Raw genomic sequence first — 21,945 nt, forward strand, 5'->3', positions numbered from 1 at the left:
TTATAATATTTACATACAAGCCATGCCCAGCCAGTCACATGACCACCAAGCCACTCCCACAGACCCAGAAAGTGATCCCTGGGATTTAAAATTATGAGTTTGGTGGTCCCTGAGGTCCAAAAGTTTGGCGACTCCTGTTCTGGAAAATGCCATCTACCTAGGCCTTTTGGATACCTAGTCAGGTATTCATTCCAGTAATATGAAAACTCCAGATACACAATATTACATCCATACTATGCTACTTAATAAAGTCCAAGTCCTACAAATATTCCTCATACTAATGTCTGAAAAAATGTACTTTGTATTTGCTTCGTACTTGTCCAGTTTGTTCTTGCTATATTTTATTTTTGACCTGCTATGAATAGTACTTGTTTTATTTATGAGCCACCCAGTCATTGGGAGTCAGGTGACATACAAATTTGATTAATATTCAATGTGCAATAGAGCTTTATGAAAGTATTTCCAGTTTTTAAGTGATCATTGATGCTGGTCCAAAACCTCAGGATTATGAAACAACTGGGAATAAGCATTTAATCTGCTAATGGAACTATTTTTGTGGACCTGTCATCCCTTTGAGACTTTCCCATCATTTTGAAGCTGCACAGATGTAGATATTAGTATTGATTTGTCTAGAACTGCAAAAAAAAGTTCTTGGTAAGGCTTAGGGTACTAAATTGATGGTTTAAGGAACATTTTCTTTCTGTGCTATTGATCCTTATTAGAATCTATGATAATCTTGGATCATTGGAATGTTTTTCATGTGTCTTAACAAACAAAATGTCACAAATCTAGGATTTTAAATTGCATACCATTGATTAGTTGTGCTTATATGTTGTACTACAACAGGGGTGACAAACTCAAGGCCTGCAGGCTGAATGCGGACCACGGAGTGTTAGATCTGGTTCAAGGGGCCAGCCTGGAAACAGCAAAGGGTTGGCCCTCAGCGAAAACTGAGCTCAGGAGGGCCATTCTCCCTGGTCTCAGCTTTCTCAACTGGAAGGAATGGATCCCCCCAGACCTGCTTGGCCCACTATAGGTACCCTTGACAGGAGTGATGTTGAACCACCCCCACCCTGATTATGCTCACCCCCACATACACACCCCAAGGTCAAACAACTGTGATGTGGCACTCAATAAAATTGAGTTTCATTTTTTTTTAATCTTCATAGCTTTTCCAAAACTGCGGTAGCAATGTTATTTTGATTTAGTATTTGATTAGCAGGTTCCTGTTTCTTACCCTTAACATCTTTCAGTAATTGAACAGACTGGTGTAATATTACATGCAATCAATAAAACAAGGATTGTACATAGAACAATATCGGACCTCTGAAAAGTATAAGCATGCATATGTACTCAGTACTTGGTTTGGGCCCCTTTTGTAGCAATTACTGCCTCAATGCGGCGTGGCATGGGAGGTATCAGCCTGTGGCACTGCTGAGGTGTTATGGAAGATCAGGATGCTTCAATCGCGGCCTTCAGCTCTTCTGCATTGTTCGGTCTCATGTCTCTCATCTTTCTCTTGGCAATGCCCCATAGATTCTCTATGGGGTTCAGGTCAGGTGAGTTTGCTGGCCAATCAAGCACAGTAATCCCACGGTCATTGAACCAGGTTTTGGTGCTTTTGGCAGTGTGGGCAGGTGCCAAGTCCTGCTGGAAAATGAAGTCAGCATCCCCATAAAGCTCGTCTGTGGAAGGAAGCTTGAAGTGTTCCAAAATCTCCTGGTAGACAGCTGCATTGACCCTGGACTTAATGAAGCACAGTGGACCAACACCAGCAGATGACACGGCTCCCCAAATCAACATAGACTGTGGAAACTTTACACTGGATTTCAAGCATCTTGCAGTGTGTGCCTCTCCATTCTTCCTCCAGACTCTGGGTCCTTAGTTTCCAAATGAGATGCAAAAGTTGCTCTCATCAGAAAAGAGGACTTTGGACCACTGAGCAACAGACCAGTTCTGTTTTTCTTTAGCCCAGGTAAGACACTTCTGACATTGTTGGTTGTTCAGGAACGGCTTGACAAGAGCAATACGACATTTGAAGCCCATGTCCAGGATCCGTCTGTGTGTGGTGGCTCTTGATGCATTGACTCCAGCCTCAATCTACTCCTTGTGAAAGTCCCCAACACTTTTGAATGGCCTTTTCCTGACAATCCTCTCCAGGTTGCGGTCATCCCTGCTGCTTGTGCACCTTTTTCTTCCACACTTTTCCCTTCACATAACTTTCTATTAATAATGTGCTTTGATACAGCACTTTGGGAACATCCAACTTCTTTTGCAATCACCTTTTGAGGCTTTCCCTCCTTATGGAGGGTGTCAATGATAGTTTTCTGCACAACTGTCATGTCAGCAGTCTTTCCCATGATTGTAATTCCTACTGAACCAGACTGAGAAACCATTTAAAGGGCTCAGGAACCCTTTGCAAGTGTTATGGCTTAATTAGTTGATTAGAGTGGGACATTTTGAGCCTAGAATATTGAACCTTTTCACAATATTCTAATTTTCTGAGATTGTGGATTTGGGGTTTTCATGAGCTGTAAGCCATAATCATCTCAATTATGACACATCACGGCTTGAACTATCTTGCTTTGCATGTAATGAGTCTATCTCATATATTAGGTTCACCTTTTAAGTTGCATTACTGAAATAAATGAACTTTTGCACGATATTCTAATTTTTCAAGTTTCACTTGTAATAGTTACTAGAATTTATGAGTTTTCAATATGACAATTGCCTGCATATGAAAATATATGTAGCTATGTTCCCAAGCATTCTGTACATTCTGCTATTTTAATGCAAATAATTCACTACACATTCCATTTATTTTCATCATATATCTTATCACATTTATGACCAACCTTCCGATTCATTCAAGCCCTTTCACTTTATACTTTTTCTAAACAGCAAAGGTAAAACAAAATAACTTTGCATGAATAATGATCATACAAAATGATTTCATTGTACAATCCACTTAAAGAATTGTCAGACTGAGTGTTCAAAGCAACTTGAAAAAAAAGGCACACTTTGCAAAATATGAAGAGATCAGAGTGCAAAGTTTGAACTCAAAAAGTGAATTTTAGTCACATAACAAATTTCATGACTTAAGTTTATCTTATTTTCAAGGTACTGTACTTGGAAGGAAAGCACACAATTATATCCATGCCACCATGAGCGCTATATACACACAAATTATAAAGTTGGTGTGTACATAACACTGTTGAAAGGTGTCAAAATGCCTTTCTTTCGAGGATTCGATTTTTCCGCTGGGAGAGCTCTGGCGCAAGGGTACAGACAACTGCTTGAAAGCTGGATCTTTTTATTTTTCAGGAAGGCAGAGAACAGCGAGAAGTCTGGGTTCCTGGGCTAGCTTCTTATGGTAAGTCCCTGGTTTTTTATACCCTTTTCTCCCTTTGTAAGTTGATTTTGTGTGTTTGGATTTGTGCCTAATGTTTCAAATCCTGTTTGAGTTTGTCTTTATTTCCACCGGAGGGTGAACTCCGCGGGGTGGCCAGATTGTATTATTGGTTTTCTGTAATCTTTTAGCTTTAAGATAGTTTTTCATATTTGTTCTGTGGCAATCTCCTGTCTGTCCCTTTTGTAATTTATATTTTGTGTCTTTTCTCTGTTTTGCTTATTTGGTATGTCCTGTGTTTGTAAGGGTTTTCTAAATTATCTTTTGTTTCCTTTTCCTATTTGTCTAGTTTTCTTAATTACTTAGGCTTTTGTCTATAGGGATTCTTTAATACTTTTTATTTGATTCCTTTTCCTATGTAAGTTTGTTTTCTGGCTGACCTGATGTTCCCCTTGGGCTTTTCCTGTTTTTTGTGACACTACTGCCTTCGTGAAATTCCCTTTCCACAACACAATATACTAAACGTGGGGTGTGTGTGTGTGTGTGTGTATGTGTACAGTATATATATGTATGCCTATATTAGTCCTATATGTGAGATAAAGGCTGACACGATGTTCTATGGTCATAAATGAAAACACTGTATCTGATACTAAGGTTACTGTAGTGACTAACTGTCCATAAGCTTAATTCGCTGTATCCATCTTTTTTTTTAATCGATGTATGGCTCTTGTAAATATGCTGTGCTAAATCAGCTTGCTCGATCCTACAAATTTTTCAGCTATTGGGATGCTGACAGTCGCGGTTATCTGCATCCTTCTCGGTACCGCGGCACTCGGGGATTCCTCCGACGCAAATTGCGTTGTCCTGGAAATTTTGCATCACCTTCTCCGCTCCGCCTCAATTTTGGTTCCACCTTCTTCAGGCACATCTTCCGGTGCGAAGGAACGGAATTCGTCGCCGCTGGAGGAAGAGTTTTCCCATCTTCCCCACCCTCCCAGTGACTTTGTCCCTGACGGAGGTTATTGGTATTGGCGGAGCGGTGGAGGAAGTGACTTTGTGACAGGATTTCCCAACCTCCTTCTCCCGAGTTGGGGGCCAACCGACCTTTTGTAAACTTGGGTCAAATTCTAAATGACGTCGAATGCAACTTTACCAATAATCTTAATCTCGATGTACTCAAGGCGGAAGCAAAATGGGCGGAGGAATTTTTGAGACAGGGAAATGACGTACATTTCAGGGCCTTGTTGCCCAATCGCAAGCGCGAGTTTTCGGGCGCTTGCCCCGCCCGTTGCGTCAGAGCGGGACAAAGTCATTGAGGAAGGTTGATTTTCGGCCTTTTAGAAGAGTCGCCCGTTAGGGAGAAGGCTGGGCGGTTACGGGTGTTCCGCCATTTTAGGAGGTAAAGGGACTTTCAGGGAGGGTAATATTTTTCATTTTTCAACCCACTGTAGCGAGTGAGAGTTTGTCCATGGGAGAATCAGGGTGAATGTTCTGCAGGAGAAGATTTGCTGCTAACCACTGTATATTATTATTTTTTTCATTTGAAGTTTTCCTGCCGCCATGTTTTCGACTATTGCGCCGCTTGTGCGGCTTAATCCATTCCACGCTCCTCAGCTTGAGTTGCACCAGAACAGCTGCGGCCCAAGGAAGCGCCTGGTTGAATCGGAAGAGGTCTCCTGCACTCGTCGGAGCCTGGCAGCCGCTTCCGCAGAAGGTGAGGCGTGGGTGGTCGGGGAAGGGCAATTCCTTCCTTGGAAGGGTCTCAGCCTCTCCTTCGGGAGCCTGATCTTTCAGGTGGCACGGTGTTAGTAGAGGAATCCATGTGCAGTCTCCTTGGGGACAAGTAAGGTCACCGAGTCCTTGATCAATTTATGAAACCTAATCTAAATCCAGTTGTTTTGCTTTTCTGATGCTGAAGGCCTGGGTGGATCTTTTAGGATCCCGACCCTAGTTTAGAACTATTGATCTGCGACCTTGAGAGTGACTATTTTAATTCAGGAAATTATGAGGTTTCATAATTTCAAAGGATGCTACTGGGGAGAGGGGAGAAATCGGAGGGCGAAAGAAAATAATGTGTTTCTACTAATTAGCATAGGTTTCCTAATGCTAAGAATGTGATTTTGAAGGTCACAATGAAATTGATAATGGTAATGATAAAAAATATTGTAAGGAGGGATTGAAAAAAGTGCTACATTTTTTTAACAATATATTTTATGATAGCCAATACTATTACATTATTAAAGCACTAAAATAATTTAAAATGCTTATTTTAGCAAGTGCCAAGTTTCACTTACTATTACAGTATTAGATTATTAAATTTCAAAGGTAATTAAGGCAAACCTGTTGAATCTTTCAGACAATCCCCTGTGACTTTTAAAGACTTAATAGGATTGTTGTCAGATGCATGAGACATTCATTTCAGTTGGCATTTGTACTTTTTAAAAATATATATGCTGCATAAAAAGTAATGAAAAATAATCTCACTGGTGGCTTGTCATAGTGAATATTCATAGCAGTGCTGGTTTGGATTTTAACTATTTTGGTTTATAGAACTTTAACAATCAATACCACCGTGTACAGTGCTCTCTTGGTTTACATATCCATGAATTATATGCCATTTGAGAATAAAGATTCATCCTTTGAAATTAAAAATATTCAAAGAGAAACAGATGTTAAAAGATTGTTTTTAAAATGATTGTTTTTCAGATTGTCCTGTAGATCTATTAGTTGAACTCAGTTATATCCCCACTTCCATTATTCTTTTCTCTGCAGCCCTCCTTCCTATGACATGTTTTAAGAAGCAGGAAAGAAAAGGAAAAACTGCATCTTATTCATTCTGTGCTTTGCATTTTATAATACTATAACTTTTATTTTGAAACAGATTGATTTGTATCTTGTTTTTTGTTCAAGAATTCACATTATATACATGGTGCCTTTTCCCACAATGACTTTGTAGATAGGTTGGCTGGGAGAAAATGAAAGGCCCAAAATCATAAGTAAATTTCTGTGGCTGAGAGCGGGCTTGAACTTGGATCTCTTCAGCATCAGTGTAGAATTTTTATCAGTATAGCGACCTGTTGCTGCTTCTGCGTAACCTTTCATACATACCTATTATACTATTCCCCTTCAGGATGTAGGGAATATTACAGAGGGATATGGCTATTGACCATAATCAGATAGTCTGTCAGACTGTGCTATTACAGAGGGATATGGCTATTGACCATAATCAGATAGTCTATGTTATACTCATAGATCTTCATGTCCAGTGGGTCACTATTACATGTAACTCAGAGCTTAAAGGGGAAAGAGAGGGCAGAAAAAAAAAAAAATAAAAAAAAAAATCCCCCTCCTCTACCCGAAAACTAACCTGCCTTCTTCCCTCCACACCGTTGAATAATCAGGCTATAGTCAAATAATTGCAAAGAGTTGTCTTGATGCCTGTGAATATGTATAGGTATACTTAAAAAAAACTTGCTAAGATCTTAGAACAGAATCTGATTTCAAGATCTGCAAGACTTTTAAATATGAAACAAATACCTCACTTTTATGTTTAATTGGATATTGTCCTAATCTTAGTATTTTCTGGTGTGGGGAATACAACAGAAAAGTACTGCATTAAAATAAATGGATGCTTATTTTTTTCATGAATGATAGTTAAGGCTGTATTTTAAGTTATTATTTAAATTATTTGATCATTTTCCTTGAAAACTTCTTATTTCTCTTTTTAAGCAGAAGAATATAGCTGTGCATATGGCTCTGGCAGATTCTTCATTCTTTGTGGCCTTGGTGGAATTATTAGTTGTGGTACTACACATACAGCTTTGGTTCCCTTAGATCTTGTTAAATGCCGAATTCAGGTTGGATTTGCATGTCAGATGAAATGAATTATATAGCATGCTAAAGTGTGAGATATTACTAATCTAATGAAAATGTATATTTCACTGAAGCTTCAGCCTTGCATGTGATTTCCTTAACAGCATGGTGTGTCTTTTCTTTACTACAGAAGAATATAGTTGTGAATATGGATCACTCAAGTTTTATGCTCTCTGTGGCTTTGGTGGAATATTAAGTTGTGGTCTGACACATACAGCACTCGTACCTTTGGATTTAGTGAAATGTCGCATTCAGGTTTGTATATTGCCAAATTTTAGAATATTAACTTCTAGAATAAGACACTGAATTCTATTAGGAGACTTCCATTTCTTTTAACTCTGATTAATATAATTAGGGCATACTAGGATATAAAGTAATATAATTACCTAAGTCATTTTAAACATACTGTATGTTAAAATATTTCTCATAATCTGAACTGAATCAAATTTGCAATATGTGATTTTTAAAAAAGACAAAATAGTAATATTTCCTATTTGTGCCTGTTAGGTTCATAAATAGTTGAAACCTTTATCAATTATTTGGATATATGCTTCCAAGTTAAACACTGCAGCTGTAACTGAAATGCAGTTTAAAGGATAATCATCCTTGTCAAAACATTTCTGAGCTGTCCAGGGTTGGTTGGAATGAGGGAGGAGGCATCAAAATTTGAATAAATCTTGCATCCATACTTGCCAATTTTGAGATGGCAAGAAAGTTGAATTCTATAATCATGCCAATGCTGAAATTAGGATTAGTTTTAGTTCTTAAATTATGGCTCAATATCTATTTCTAATGATGTTGTAATATAATATTACATTAAATTATAACTTCAGCTGCTTAGAAATCTTATAATAATTTAATTTCACAGAATTAATCAACTATTATGTTTTTCTAAAGCAGTTAAATACCTTGAGGAATCTTTTTTACTATGTGATCCAAACACATATTGCAGAAAATGTAATCCTGTTTATACTGAAGTCAGAAAAGCCAGAAAGTAAGAGGAAAGTGAAATGGAACAAGTCAGTAGAGGGCAGCATGAGGTAGGAAGGTAGGAACAGAGAGACTGAAACAATACTATGTTTTATTAATAAAATATTTAGAATTATTGAACAATTAATTTTTTAGCATATTTAGGTATACCATGAATAACTGCTAAGAAATTTTCATTGTTTCATGGCATTTAAGAGTTTATACACAGTTTTCCTAAATATCAGGAATGATATTTTTCTCTTGGTACTCCTACTCTATCCATATCTATTTTTCTATTTCAACACTATTACTATAATGTTTTTTAGTTAACATAGTTACCCTCATGACATTCATCATTCTCTCCTCATACTAAGAATGCCAGTCAATTTTGGCCAGTATATATAAACAAGGATCTCATATCTGGAAATTACTTTGCAAACCAACACTCTCTTGCCGACTATCTGAACAACTAGAAGGTATTGCAGCATGCTGATAAAACAATTAGGACACAAGTTAAAATCGCTTATTTAAATTTTACATTTCATATATTTTAGCAGTATCAAAACTTGGAAACTCTACTTTCTGCTAATATTCTTCACATGGAAACTACTTCTGCTAATACTTTCCACATAGCTTTTTCCTTTTTATTCTCTATTTCAACAGCCTTTACTTTTCTAATGACTCTTAAATTTATCTTGCAACTAAACATTACTGCTTGATTTTCCCCTTCATTCTAGTCTGTTAGCCACTTGAATACAGATTCTAACCACTCTTAGATGAGGCTTCTATCATTTATGTGGTATGTATATGTACACATTTAAACTATATAAACTATATCTCTTAACATTGATAATTGAAAACAGCAACTCTTGTCACTAAACAATGTGGTTGTAAAGTGACAAGTTACTGCATCAAGTTTTGGAACTCCAGTTGCTGTGTTTAGGCAAATCTTGCAGTTACAGCATCCTGCACTCATACGACAACCATTTGCAACCTCCTGCTAGCTTCTCAGTTGACTTTGCTTTTCAAAAGCCAGTAGTGAAGGTCACAGATGGCAGTCATGTGACTCAGGAACACTGCAATGACCCCAACTAAAAAGGACCTGTTGTAAGTATGCCTCATTCGGTATTGATACTAACTCCAGTTGATAAAGAAATGGTCATTCAACAAGCAATCATTTATAATATTGCTTATTTTAACTTTCTTTTAAAAACCTGTTTAGGTGGATCCTCAAAAATATAAGAGTATCTTCAGTGGATTTTCAGTCACTTTCAAAGAAGATGGTGTTCGTGGCTTGGGAAAAGGATGGGCTCCAACTTTTATTGGCTATTCCATGCAAGGACTTTGCAAATTTGGTTTTTATGAAGTTTTCAAAATCCTGTATGGCAACATGTTGGGAGAGGTAAGTTCTTGCACTTCTTAGCTTAACTTCATTTTCTTCTGATTTGTTCAGTAGAAGTTTTATGACTATTTGTGATTTGCTATCTTTTAGGAAAACTCATATTTGTGGCGTACATCATTGTATTTAGCTGCATCTGCCAGTGCAGAGTTCTTTGCTGATATTGCTTTGTCTCCAATGGAAGCTGCTAAGGTTCGCATTCAGACACAGCCTGGATATGCTAATACATTGAGGCAAGCAGTCCCCAAAATGTTTGCAGAAGAAGGTATTTGGGCGTAAGTATTTGCAGTTTCCTGCACAGGCTCATTTTATAGGTATTATTAAATCTCTCACAGAGGCAAATTAACAACATGTTCAGATTGTAACAGTTCTAAAAAAACAGTATGAGCCAACATGCTTCCTTAGATCCATCTTTGTTTGATGTCTCTTTGCTGAGTTCTGCTTATAGATTTTATCATGAGTAGCTCCAGCTAAGAGGGATCAGCAACTTTACTGTTGCACAGTCAAAGATGCTTGAGTCATTGGCATGTAAGAAAAATATACCTTCATTCTAGTCACTTATATTCTGATAGAAATGGCTGTACTGTATGTCATTTTCTCCTATCAGAATTTGGCTGGAATGTGGACATTTATAAAAGGCAGCTAAAATTGTTTTTGCAATTAAAGCCACGAAAGACATCTATATTTTTTCTACCTTCCTAAAAATTGACATCAGTTAATTTTAATTTTATGGAGGTTCTGAATGGTATTTGACCCCAAGACTAGAATTTTACCACCTTTGGTATGATTTTGTTCACTGTATCTAAAGGTTTTGAGTTGATTGCTGGTTGCTGTATATTCCTTCTTAATTCTGAATGCAAATGTACCCATATCTACGAGGGCTATCCACAAAATAGATTACGTTTTCGTCTGTAGCAAAAAGGGGCAGAGCTAGCGTGGCCATCTTTGGTCTGCGTCCGCCGCTCAGTCTGCATCTAGTCGTGCTAGTGGGAGGTTCGTATTGTTGCCCGTTATTTCACAGCAAACGTTTGAAATGTGTGCTGCAATTGAAAATCCCACGAGTTGTGAGGTGCAATCAGTGATAAGGTTCTTGTTGGCAAAAAACCATAAACCGATTGAAATTTTTCGGCAACTGTGTGAAGTGTACAGGGACAACATCATCACTGAAGGTGGAGTGCGCCAATGGTCATGATGAACAGCGGAGTGGATGTCCGAGCATTGTGACTGATGAACTGGTCGCGAAAGTCGATGACAAGATTCGTGAAAACCGCCGTTTCACAGTAACAGAACTTTCGCTTAGTTTTCCACAAATTTCACGCAGTTTGTTGCATGAAATTGTTAACAAAAGCTAGGCTAACCACAAATTTTGTGCAAGATGGCTACCAAAAATCCTGACAGAAAACCACAAGAGTCAGTGTATGGCCGCATCATTGACATTTCTGTACTCTTACGACAAAGATGGAGATTCATTTCTTGATCGAATCGTAACTGGAGACGAGACTTGGGTCAAATATGTGAACAGCGAGACCAAATTGCTGTCTATGGAGTGGGGGCACACAAATTCTCCAAAAAAACCAAGAAAATGTTTGCAAACGTTCTCTGCAAGGAAGATTATGGCGACTGTTTTTTGGGATAGGCAAGGTGTGCTTCTTATTGATTTTCTGGAACATGGTGCAACAATAAACTCTGTGAGGTATTGTGAAACGTTGCAAAAACTAAGAAAAGCAATTCAGAACAAGCGTAGAGGAAAGTTAAGCTCAAAAATTTTGTTTTTGCATGACAATGCCCGACCACACACAGCAAATCGCACTCGAGAAGTCCTGAATGCTTTCAAGTGGGAGATTTTTCCTCATCCGCCCTACAGCCCCGATCTTGCACCAAGTGACTACCACTTGTTTCCGAGGATGAAGACCTGGCTTGGAACACAGCGCTTTGACGACGACACGGAACTGCGGGCGGGCGTGACTGACTGGCTCAAATCTCAGGTGGCTGAATTTTATGACAATGGAATTACAAAGCTTGTTCACCGCTATGATAAGTGCCTCAATTTGTTCAGTGAATATGTTGAAAAGTAGTATTTAAGAGTCACTTTCAAGTGTATATAATAAAAAAAAAAATCCTACTCTGTTTTTTTTCTATCGCAAAACGTAATCTATTTTGTGGATAGCCCTCGTAAATTTACATCTCTTCTCTTAAGAGTTTAATTGCAGGATAATAGAAGTGAACAGTTTATTTTGAGATTCCCTTTAATAAAAGCTCAAGAAAATTCCTAATTTCTGATTATTGTGCAGTTTCTACAAAGGAATTGCTCCACTGTGGATGAGGCAGATTCCATACACGATGATGAAGTTTGCTTGTTTTGAAAGAACTGTGGAAGCTCTTTACAAATATGTTGTTCCCAAACCAAGAAGTGAATGTTCAAAAGCAGAACAGCTGGTTGTTACCTTTGTAGCAGGTTATATTGGTAAGGAATATTTCTCAACATTAAAAAAAATGTGATGGCGGTAGTATATTCCTGCTCCTCTTGGGTAATGACCTGTGTAGTCATGTGGTAGTAACAGCATTTGGGGTTGCCATTACTAAGCAGTGCAGTCACATGACATTGCACTTTGACCTATAGCAACAGCAATTCTAATCTCAATTGCTGTCATAACTAATCTATCTGTAATCATAATGCACTAACAAATTTAAAATTAATTATTTTCAGCTGGTGTCTTCTGTGCCATTGTCTCACATCCTGCTGATTCTGTGGTATCTGTGTTGAACAAAGAAAAAGGCAGTTCAGCTCTGGCAGTACTGAAGAGGCTGGGATTCACAGGTAATTATCAAAATATTTTTTTTAAAAAAAGAGAATCAATGAATGCTTTTGGTTACTAACCCTGGTATCTTTCTCATCAGGAGTATGGAAGGGTCTGTTTGCCCGTATCATTATGATTGGTACTCTGACAGCACTACAGTGGTTTATTTATGACTCTGTGAAAGTTTATTTCAAACTTCCTCGTCCACCTCCACCTGAGATGCCAGAATCCTTGAAGAAAAAGCTTGGTCTTACTGAGTAGATGAATGATGGACTGAATGGCTGATAATGCAACATTGTGAAACTTTATTCTCATGGCAGTATAGGACAATGAAACATGCTTGGCTCGGGCGGTCATTGGTGGTCAAAATAAAGAATAACTAGAAAGACTTTGTTTCATAATTTTAAGTCTGACAGGATGAAATACTGTCATCTTAATAAAGAGAAACAACATATTTATGAAAACGGTCTTTTATTTACTAAGTTCTACCTTTACCCTTCCTAAATCTGAAGAAAGGAAAAGTGCACATAATTTTAATTTTACATTTATATTTAATAATTTGTTATAATATGAATTAAATGGTTTTCTAAAGTGATCTAAATGGGTAATCATAATCATGTATACTATCAGTGGTGCAATACAACAAAATATTTTAACCAGAGAAACTGCTAACTAAAAAGGCTACATTAGGCAGGAAAATATCCTATATCATTAAGGCTGTTACAAGCAAATTTAATAGAGTATGGATAAAAATTGCAACTGTATGTTATATCTGCTTCCAGGTTAGACCTACCTCAAGCATTCAGTTTGAATTATATGTATAAATCTATACACAGTCATCTATCAAAATATTTGAAATTAGAATATTTAAAATTGGTCTGAAGTTCAGAATTAAAGAGAAAAGTTATTAAGTTTTCAGAAGTACATAGATAAAATTTTGGAAACCAACAATATAAAATTACTTTTCTTAAGTCAGTAGTCCCCAACTTTTCTGGCTTGGTGGCTGGGGTGGGGGGGGAGGGGATGGTTCTGTATGAGTGGCAGACATGCATGCCACTTGCAGAAATGGAGCTTTGCATGCAAGTGTGAGCACCCCCTGCTCACGTAAGCGAAGCTGTGCTCGCATGGCCCGGTTCCAAATGGGCCAAGGCTCAGTAGTAGGCTGCAGTCTGGGGGTTGGGGACCCGTCTTAAGTCTTGAACATTCCTTGTTGAGGATGCTTAGAAAGCACCTTACCATATCATAAGAAATAAATTATGCTCATCTCATGTTAATGAATTACAGCAGGCACAGGAAAATATTTTAATATGAAAATGATTTAAAATGATTTTGTATAGCTACTAAAACCTGAATCTCTTGTTTCAGAAAATTTCCAATATTTTTTGTTTTGTTTTTGTTTTTACAAAAATGCTGGGAGTGTTTTGCAGAAACACGATGCAAACCTAAATTTTATAAGATTTAACATCACCAATGTTAAAGGTATCATTGCATTTTCACTGATAATTTAAAACGTGATTTCACTTTAATGTCTAATTCAGACATTGAAACAAAACTGCCTTTTTAAAAATTAAATTCGCTATATGCAGATTATTTTTTAAAGTTTTATGATTTAACATCACAACTTGGTTAGAACAAAGTACTCTGATTTGTTAGAATTAAAATGTTCTTAGATGTGTTCCTCTTTGAAATAGTTGTCACTCAGTTTGAGTCTGAAGTTAAATTAGATAGCTTTTTATTTAGGAGAGCAAGTTCCTTCTGGCTTTCCAATAGATCTCCAAGTAGTCTTCCAATTCGTAATGTTAATTCATCTAATACAAGTAGCAAATGGGCCAAATCATTCTTTAAATTGTGGACTTTAGGTTTTAACTCATTTGCAAAGGCTACTGTTGTCAGAACTTTAGCTCTATCACTTTCCAATTCTAAAAGTTTATTGAATTGCTTGGTAGAGTCTGCTTTCAACTCAAATGATTTTGCCTTAATGTGCTTTACTTCTCTGGTATTTTCAGATGCAATATTTTGTAGCTTTGTAGTCCTATCAATGCTACTAGTGAGAAGATCCCCTATATTCTGTATTATGGATTTTTCAACTTTATTTACTTTGTCTTCTAGAATTTCTAGATTCTCTATTAATAAGGATATATCTGTTTGAAGACCTGAAATGCGTCTAATGTCAGTCTTTACATCTGCAATTTTTATAGAGATGCCCTTAGTTTTTTCCTCATGTTTAGCAACTGCATCAAAGAGAGATGTTAAATTTAGCTGGAGCTCCTCCTCTTCTTGAATTAACCGGATGGATCTTAGTTGCATGATGCTAATCTCCTTTTGCAGATACTTCATCTGAGGAATTACATTAAGATCTTCCAGTTGTTTTGTTAAACTTGGTACCATTTCACACTAAAAAGTAAAAAGTCTGATAACATTATATTGAAATTTAAAATGTTCAGATTTCCTGCAATGAAAGGTAATTTAAAATTTTCCAGTTTTATCAGTAAACTGTCATAAAGGAAAAGGAGAATATTCTTAAATACTTTCATTAGCTTATTAAATAAAGGATAAGGTTTGTGAGCCTTTTATGCTGACATAGAAATTGGATCTAGTGGTTTCTGTACAAATTATGAGAAGACTGTTAAACATTCTTCATGTGATTTCCAGCCAGTATCACTGTGTCATAGACCATAAAAGCAATATTGGCTTCTTTTTGATTGGATTGAGAGTGAGGTAAGTGTTTAATTTTTAAAAATCATAAAATTAAAACACACACATAAAAAGCTTAAAATAAGCTTTTGATTCTTTTTGATTGTTCTGATTGTTGCATTGTACCTACAGTCACGTGAACGAAATACAGGCCCAGTGGCATTTATAACTTAGCATTTCTTCCAGCTATTTTTCCCACCGTGATGTATTTTGGGGTAAGAGAAAATTATTGGGCCCAGGTCATCCTGTGAACTACCATGCTGAAAGAGAACCTCAATCTTGGTTTTCCTAGTCACAATAATAATTCCTTATCTATTACACCAGACTGGTTACTTACACACCTGCATCATTGTCTATATCAGAATCAAGCTTGACTTCTAGCACATAGATACTTCCATGTATAGGTAGTCCTTTGAGAAAGTCCATTCAGCAACCATTTGGAATTATGATAGCAATGAACAAAAAGACTTACAACATTACTGAAGTTCTGATTGTTGCATTGTACCTACAGTCACGTGAACGAAATACAGGCCCAGTGGCATTTATAACTGCATTTTGACCACATATTTACTGTTGCCAACTGCCACCACCACTCATCTGCCTGCCAATGCACCCACTACACAGTACAGTATTAACTGCCAGCTGGCGTCTTTCTCATGCTGTCTTTCACACCAGGGCTTGTTGGGGTTTCTCTTGCCCAGCGTCTGCACCTGCTCTGGATGTCAGTTCACATACCCAGGCCTTTTGCAAAAAAAAAATCTAGGTAGAATGATCCTCCTTTCACATCTCTGCCTTTTTTGAGAGAGACTTGTGAAAGGAAGTCCCAGGTATGCCAGCATGAAAGGAGCCTTCTAGATGGCTACTTTCTGAAAAAAGGTCCTAATTGGTGCACAAATGGAGGTACTGGGTGAGGTATGAATGGCAGCCCTGGTAGGGAGCAAGAGGAGCCCTGGTGGCAGTGGTGCAAAAGGCAATGTGAAAAATGGCCCAGCTGGTACAGTGATGGGACACAGATTGGCAGGTAGCAGTGGGTGGCAGGAGCAGCTGGTAACTAGGCTGACAGCCAAAAGAGGAAAAGATTTAGGGAGATAAGCAGGTGGGGGAAATTCAAGACAAGGCAGTTCCTTATATTATCTAGGCTTGGGATCGAGAGGGACCAAGCCTGGAATGGCTTGGCTAACGACTGATGGGATGTCACACTTTACCACTGCAGCATTTAAAAACAAATTCTGGTCTCAATTGCCAAGGACTACCTACACTTTTCTTTGGCAACATACAAAAGAGATTTGTAATCTGCCTTGTAGGATTCCCCCTCCCCTTTTCTAGTCTTCACTCCCTCAAATCTCATTCTCAACTTTTTCAACTGATGCTACATTAAATTCAAGCATATTAGAGAATGGTGAAATTTCAAATACTGATCCTATCAAGTTTACAATCAGTATCATTTTTCATTCTTTCACCAAATTAGACTTGTAATTCATAGAGAAAGGAGAATCATCCCAATCCTTATGTGTAATTTGTACATAGCACAAGAAGCCACCATCTGGATGGGCTTGTGAAACACCAATAACCTGCACACAGCTGCTAACACTATTCTGATAGCTGAAAATATGGATAATCTGCAAGTAGTCCGATTCTTTCTACTAATAAAAGGAACAGTGAAAAAATGACCAATTTATAAAGAAATAAAAACAAATGATATTTAGAATGTGACTTCTGATAGCTGAAATATGGATGACCTGCAAGTAATCTGATTCTAATAAAATAGTGAAAAAATGACTAATTTATAAAGAATAAAAATAAATGATATTTAGAATGTGACAAAACTTTTGAGGTAGTAGACAGTTTCTGCATTTTATATCAACAATAAACCAGAATTTTTATTTACACACACATACACGTACACTATTGTAGTACTTTATAAGGCAGCAATGAAGGCCAAGGAAAGATACTCAAATGCCAGGTTGTATCATGCAGGTAATTTTTTCCCCTGTTCTAGGGAAACAAAAGTTAGATTTGAAGTGTTTAGAATCAGTACTGATGCTTTTGAATTTTGATGTCAGATCAGACTTCTGAGAATGCAATGGATAGTGAGGAAAACAAATGGATCATACACAAAATCTCTACAATAGAGAGCTCTCACTTGAGGCACAAATAACCATACTGAAATCAGCTATTAGATACTTTATGCAATGATCTATATCTCTTAAGAAACCTGTAACACTGAGATAGGAGGAAGGCCAACCTGCAGCAAGAGCTTGATTACAGTGGGAATTGGAAGTCTTGAAGAATCAGGTTCACAACAAATCATCCTGAAGATCTTTGTGATCAAAACTGACTCTAACATATAATCAAAATAATGAACTTAATAATCACCAAATTATTTGCAATGTGTTTATAAATAAATATATGTTTCCAGTATGAATTTTAACAATTTTAATGAATCTTCTAATATTTATTTTCTTTGTATATGTTTCCAAAAAAAATGACGGCCAAAGAAATGTTAAAATTATACAGCTGCTGATATCAATACTGTTCACACTATGGTAAGCTTGTTCTACTTCTGCAGAATCTTTAAGCTTTGTTTGTAATATTAATGGTTGATTCTGTGGTATTAAGGTGCTTCTTCATTTTTTATTCAGCTACCTTCAGATTGCATGTCTTCAAGAGTGTTCTGTATGTTCATTATTTCAGTAGTAGCTTTCATTATTTCATTTTCTATACTGATTACCTTTGTGATCATGTCTTCTTTTTTTATCTCTGCGGCAAGAAGCTCACTTGATAGTCTAAGAATGGAATAAATAGCATTTTCAATTATTGGTAAGTAAGTCTTGCATTCCTGCAGTTTGTGTTCAGAAAATACAAGTTTCTGGTACAGATCATTACTTCTGGCCAAAATACTGTTGTGCTCTTCTTTTAATAATTCAGCTGTGTTTTTATCCAACTGTAGCTGCTGTTCAATCCTTTGCAGTTCATTTTCCTCTTGCCTATTTAATGTTTTAAGATTCACTATTGTACTGTCTTCTAGATCTTTCAGTCTTTCAGAAAGTTTTTTCAGTCCCTGATCCATTGTATTGATCTGAGAAATTATTTCACTATGTAAAACCTTGGTATCCAATCTTATGTTGCTGGTATTTGTATCCATCTCAGATGTGCTCGTCTTCCAGGAGTCTACCACCTTTTGAAAGGTTTTGTTAATAGTCTGAAACTTTTTAGAACATGTCTGTTGACTATTTTCAATATACTCTATGAAGTTATGAAGGGTAGACAATTCTTGCTCAAAATTGGTTATCATGGAAACATATGAAGCAACCTCCTGCAGGACACTCGAAGATGCAAACTGCATTTTTAACACAAAACAATGTCCACCTTCACTTACTGTTTGCACGGTATATACAATGTATTTAAATTTTATCTGACTATGAACCTTTGAATGGCATGCCAAAAGCAAACTTCAACAGGACAGAAGAGAATCAAAATAATTTAAAAACATGGAAACATGACAATATGAAGCAAAAATTATTTTAAAATAAATAATGAAACAACTAGTGCTAAATACAGAAAGGCAGATGCAGTAATAGAACAAATAGAGCTACAAAGAAGAGAATTAATAGTGTGAAGAAAGAAAAATAAAAGATATTGTTTTTATTTTATATCATTTGATTGATTATGGCAATTACTCCCTGAAATAAACAAACACTATTTCAAAAGACAAAACTGATGAGCAGAACTCAGCTGTGTTTGGAAGCATTCATGGTCCTAATCAGTTGATGATTTTCCAAAAAATATTCTTAAAACTATACTGAAAAATTCAGATGTTAGAATTAGATCATTCTAAATGTGCTATTAACTCAGATTTAAATTATTGTATAGTAAACTGTTCACAGTGCTCTTAGTAGAAAAAATTGGAAGAGTGAGTGCTATGTACAGTCACTTTAGTGAAAGGCAAGTTATAGATTTAACGAATAATATATTGATTCAAATTGACGATAGCTAAATTCAATGGAAGTTATTTCTAAATTAGAACAGGATTGCAGGTAAATCAATTTTTTTATGTACATTTACTTTGAAAAAGAACCATTAAATCCAATGGCATTTACTTCCAAGTAGGTATAAATAGTACTAGTCTTTGGTATACTTCACTATTTAGATTTCAACCAAACGACTGATTTGAATATTAAACTTAATTTTCAACCTAGATGTGAATTGTTAATGGTTCAATAGATTTTCCTTAAGACTGTAAAGGTCTGATGCAAAGTATCTTGCAGATTTCAGATAGTAAGAAATACCAAGTTTTAGAGTAATATCTATGGTATTGGAATTATTACCTTTTCAGAGATTGTGTTAATTTTATTTTCCATATCTTGAAACTTTACAGCTTCCTCCTTTAATATGTGATATTTCTTTTCTACAGCAGCCAGCTGAACAGACTGTTGAAAAAGAAACCTGAGAAATTTAGAAAAATTAAATGTTTAGCAACAAAACATTTAAAAGTTAAATGTTGCTTCCCCGATTTTAAGATAAATTGCAATAACAATTTAACACATCTGCACAAAATGCTACATAAGGAATTGTTTATACCCTAATATCCAACAAAAATATATAATTCAATGGAATTGTGATGGTTTTACACAATCAGAAATGCTTTTGCTGATTATAAAATAATCTAATTAATAATTTGCTAATTTTGCTACAGATGCATGCATTAATCTACAAGAGCAGGTTTTCAGAGGTGCCTAGAGAAAGAGAATTATAGGAAAGTCTGATCAAATGTCAGCAAACAAGCTAATCCAGTCATTATTTAGATACATATTAAGTATAAATATTTTTATGAACACCTGCTTTGCTGTCAATTAACATTTAAATCTTATTTTCAAGAATAGTGATCAGCTATGAAATTTGACATAACCAGATAAACTGACACAAGGAACTCTTTAGCCAGCCTACCTGTATACATATATCACTAGATTTTTACTTCCAAGCAGTTAAAGGCCATTTCATCTAGACTTCATAATTGAATTATAAATGTAACATTTAACATAAGTACAAATTGAGGATTAATATCATGCTATGAAAAGGTTATTTAAATCTAATGTTTGTTGCTGTTGCTATGATGATAGAAAGGTATGAAATAGAGTTGACATTCCTGGGGGTACTCATAACATGAAAAACTATTTGGCATCACTAGAAAATTGATCAAAAATGTAAGACTGTATTTCAGTGTTTCTAAATGTAAGATCATGAGCTAGGGAAAAAGAATCCTCTGCAGAGGATTGTATTGTATTGGGGATACAGTGTTAGGCAGAACAACAGAAGAAAAGGATTTAGGTGTACTCATAGTAGATGACTGCAAAATGAGCAAACAGTATGGCCAGGCAGCTGTGAAGGCAAACAAAATTCTGGGATACATCACTAGAAGGATCATTAGCAGGAAAAAAGAGGTCTTTTCCCCACGATACCGGGGTTGTCAGTCCACATTTGGAATACTGTGTCCAGTTCTGAAGACCTCACTTAAAAAAAGATATAAGATTGAGCGAGTCCAGAGATTGGCAACAAAAATGGTGCAAGGTATGAGGGACAAAACATCAGGAAAAATTGGAGGAACTGAGTATGTACAGCCTGAAGGACAGAGGGAAAGGGGAGGGGGGCATGATTGAAACTTTTAAATATATTAAGAATGAATAAGGTTCTTAGAGGCAGTATTTTCAATACTAAGCAAAAATCAGGAACACAGGGCATAACCTCAATTTGCCAGGACGGAAGTTCAAAAGTAATGTTAAAAAGTTACTTCAGATCAGTGGACCCACTAGGCATTTTTCTGCCATCAGTTTTGTGTTTCTAAAAGCTGACCACCCAGCCAAAATCAAGAAGTAACATTTTTGTTGTCTTTTCCCATTGACTCATTACTGCAGTCAAGAGGAGTTGATTCTTAGTGATCATGCGTATTTCACCAGAACTGTACAGTACAATTTTCTCTAATTTTGCTTACCATGATAGCCCTAGAATGGCAACAAGAGATAACAAACTTGAAACTGTTTGCAGATCCATCCTCGTGGATTTGGTACTCTTGAAAACTTGTTTCTTTTGTTCATCTTCGTTTGGCTTGGATATGTTTGCTTTCCTCCGCTTGACTTCGGACATGTCTTGATGCAGGATTCATGCACTGAATTGAAGAAGTATGTTAATCTCCTAATAGTTTTTCCTCCAAAGGAGGCTATCTACATTCCCCACACTGTGAACTTTTATCTAGAAGTAAATCCCATTTAGTTCAAATCCATTTACTTCCCACTAAATGTACTTAATGCTAAAACAATATTCCAGCTGTATTCTTGAAACTTGCTTCTGTACTGCTGAGGGTTAAAACCGCAGCGTTCTTTGTATATAATGTTTTCCCTTTCCACCGCTCTCCAGTTTCCCCTTCACACAACACACACACACACACACACACTTCAGTACCTCCACGATAGAAAGTGAAAACACTTGAACTGGTAACCTTCCCAATCGTACTCCAGCCCAGCGGCCAACTCGAAGCTTTATAAGAAGATTCTTCGCTGCCGCCGATCCGAGATGGACCGCCACGTCCAACGCATGCTCGGCGATGCGCGCCCCCTCCCCTTCCGCCATCGCTCTATTCGCGGGGGCCTTGCTAGTCAATGTAGGCGGGGGGGGGGCAGGGGGAGTGACGAGTTTGAACGCGGCGGGAGCAGCCGGGATGCGCGCGCTCGCAGGCTGTCACAGCGGTCTCTTCTTTTTTCCAGGCGCGTGCTGAGCCAGGACTGTGAGCGAGTGGCTCGCGCACGAGACGTCGGCTTTGTTTCCTGGAGCCTCGTGGCTGCCGGGTGGCGGCCTGCTCCGCTTCTACC

At 37.0% G+C, this 21,945-nt stretch overlaps 2 protein-coding genes and 1 non-coding gene across 8 annotated transcripts; 2 read left to right on the top strand and 1 right to left on the bottom strand.

Moving 5' to 3' along the window:
• The first annotated feature begins 4,683 nt into the window (after nt 1-4,683).
• Nucleotides 4,684-12,852, top strand: SLC25A3 (solute carrier family 25 member 3). 3 transcript variants are annotated; one of them, XM_026694161.2, is made up of 8 exons: nt 4,684-4,748; nt 4,897-5,063; nt 7,079-7,206; nt 9,414-9,593; nt 9,684-9,865; nt 11,882-12,054; nt 12,298-12,408; nt 12,489-12,852. In XM_026694161.2, the coding sequence occupies exons 2-8, from the start codon at nt 4,910-4,912 to the stop codon at nt 12,647-12,649; spliced, it is 1,089 nt and encodes a 362-aa protein (XP_026549946.1). In that variant the 5' UTR covers nt 4,684-4,748; nt 4,897-4,909; the 3' UTR covers nt 12,650-12,852. The 3 variants fall into 3 exon arrangements, with proteins under 3 accessions (XP_026549946.1, XP_026549966.1, XP_026549959.1); XM_026694181.2 differs by having other exon boundaries at nt 7,082-7,206; XM_026694174.2 differs by lacking the exon at nt 7,079-7,206 and adding an exon at nt 7,353-7,477.
• Nucleotides 9,981-10,220, top strand: LOC113409705 (small nucleolar RNA SNORA53). The gene has a single exon (XR_003370568.1). It is a non-coding gene; the product is annotated as a small nucleolar RNA SNORA53 (small nucleolar RNA).
• IKBIP (IKBKB interacting protein) lies at nt 12,846-21,931 on the bottom strand. 4 transcript variants are annotated; one of them, XM_087968158.1, is made up of 4 exons: nt 21,563-21,795; nt 21,072-21,268; nt 19,411-19,528; nt 12,846-14,782 (listed from the first exon to the last, which is right to left on the bottom strand). In XM_087968158.1, exons 2-4 carry the CDS (start codon nt 21,221-21,223, stop codon nt 14,087-14,089), a joined length of 966 nt encoding a protein of 321 aa, XP_087824284.1. In that variant the 5' UTR covers nt 21,224-21,268; nt 21,563-21,795; the 3' UTR covers nt 12,846-14,086. The 4 variants fall into 4 exon arrangements, with proteins under 4 accessions (XP_087824284.1, XP_026549979.2, XP_026549973.1 ...); XM_026694194.2 differs by having other exon boundaries at nt 21,072-21,245; nt 21,539-21,795; XM_026694188.2 differs by lacking the exon at nt 12,846-14,782 and adding an exon at nt 16,910-18,422 and having other exon boundaries at nt 21,072-21,245; nt 21,539-21,931.
• Between the last annotated feature and the right edge of the window lie 14 nt (nt 21,932-21,945).

The sequence above is a fragment of the Notechis scutatus genome, chromosome 6, assembly GCF_049901735.1.
Source record: "Notechis scutatus isolate UNSWTSFEM ecotype Mainland chromosome 6, rNotScu1.2, whole genome shotgun sequence".
Classification (NCBI taxonomy): Eukaryota; Metazoa; Chordata; class Lepidosauria; order Squamata; family Elapidae; genus Notechis; species Notechis scutatus.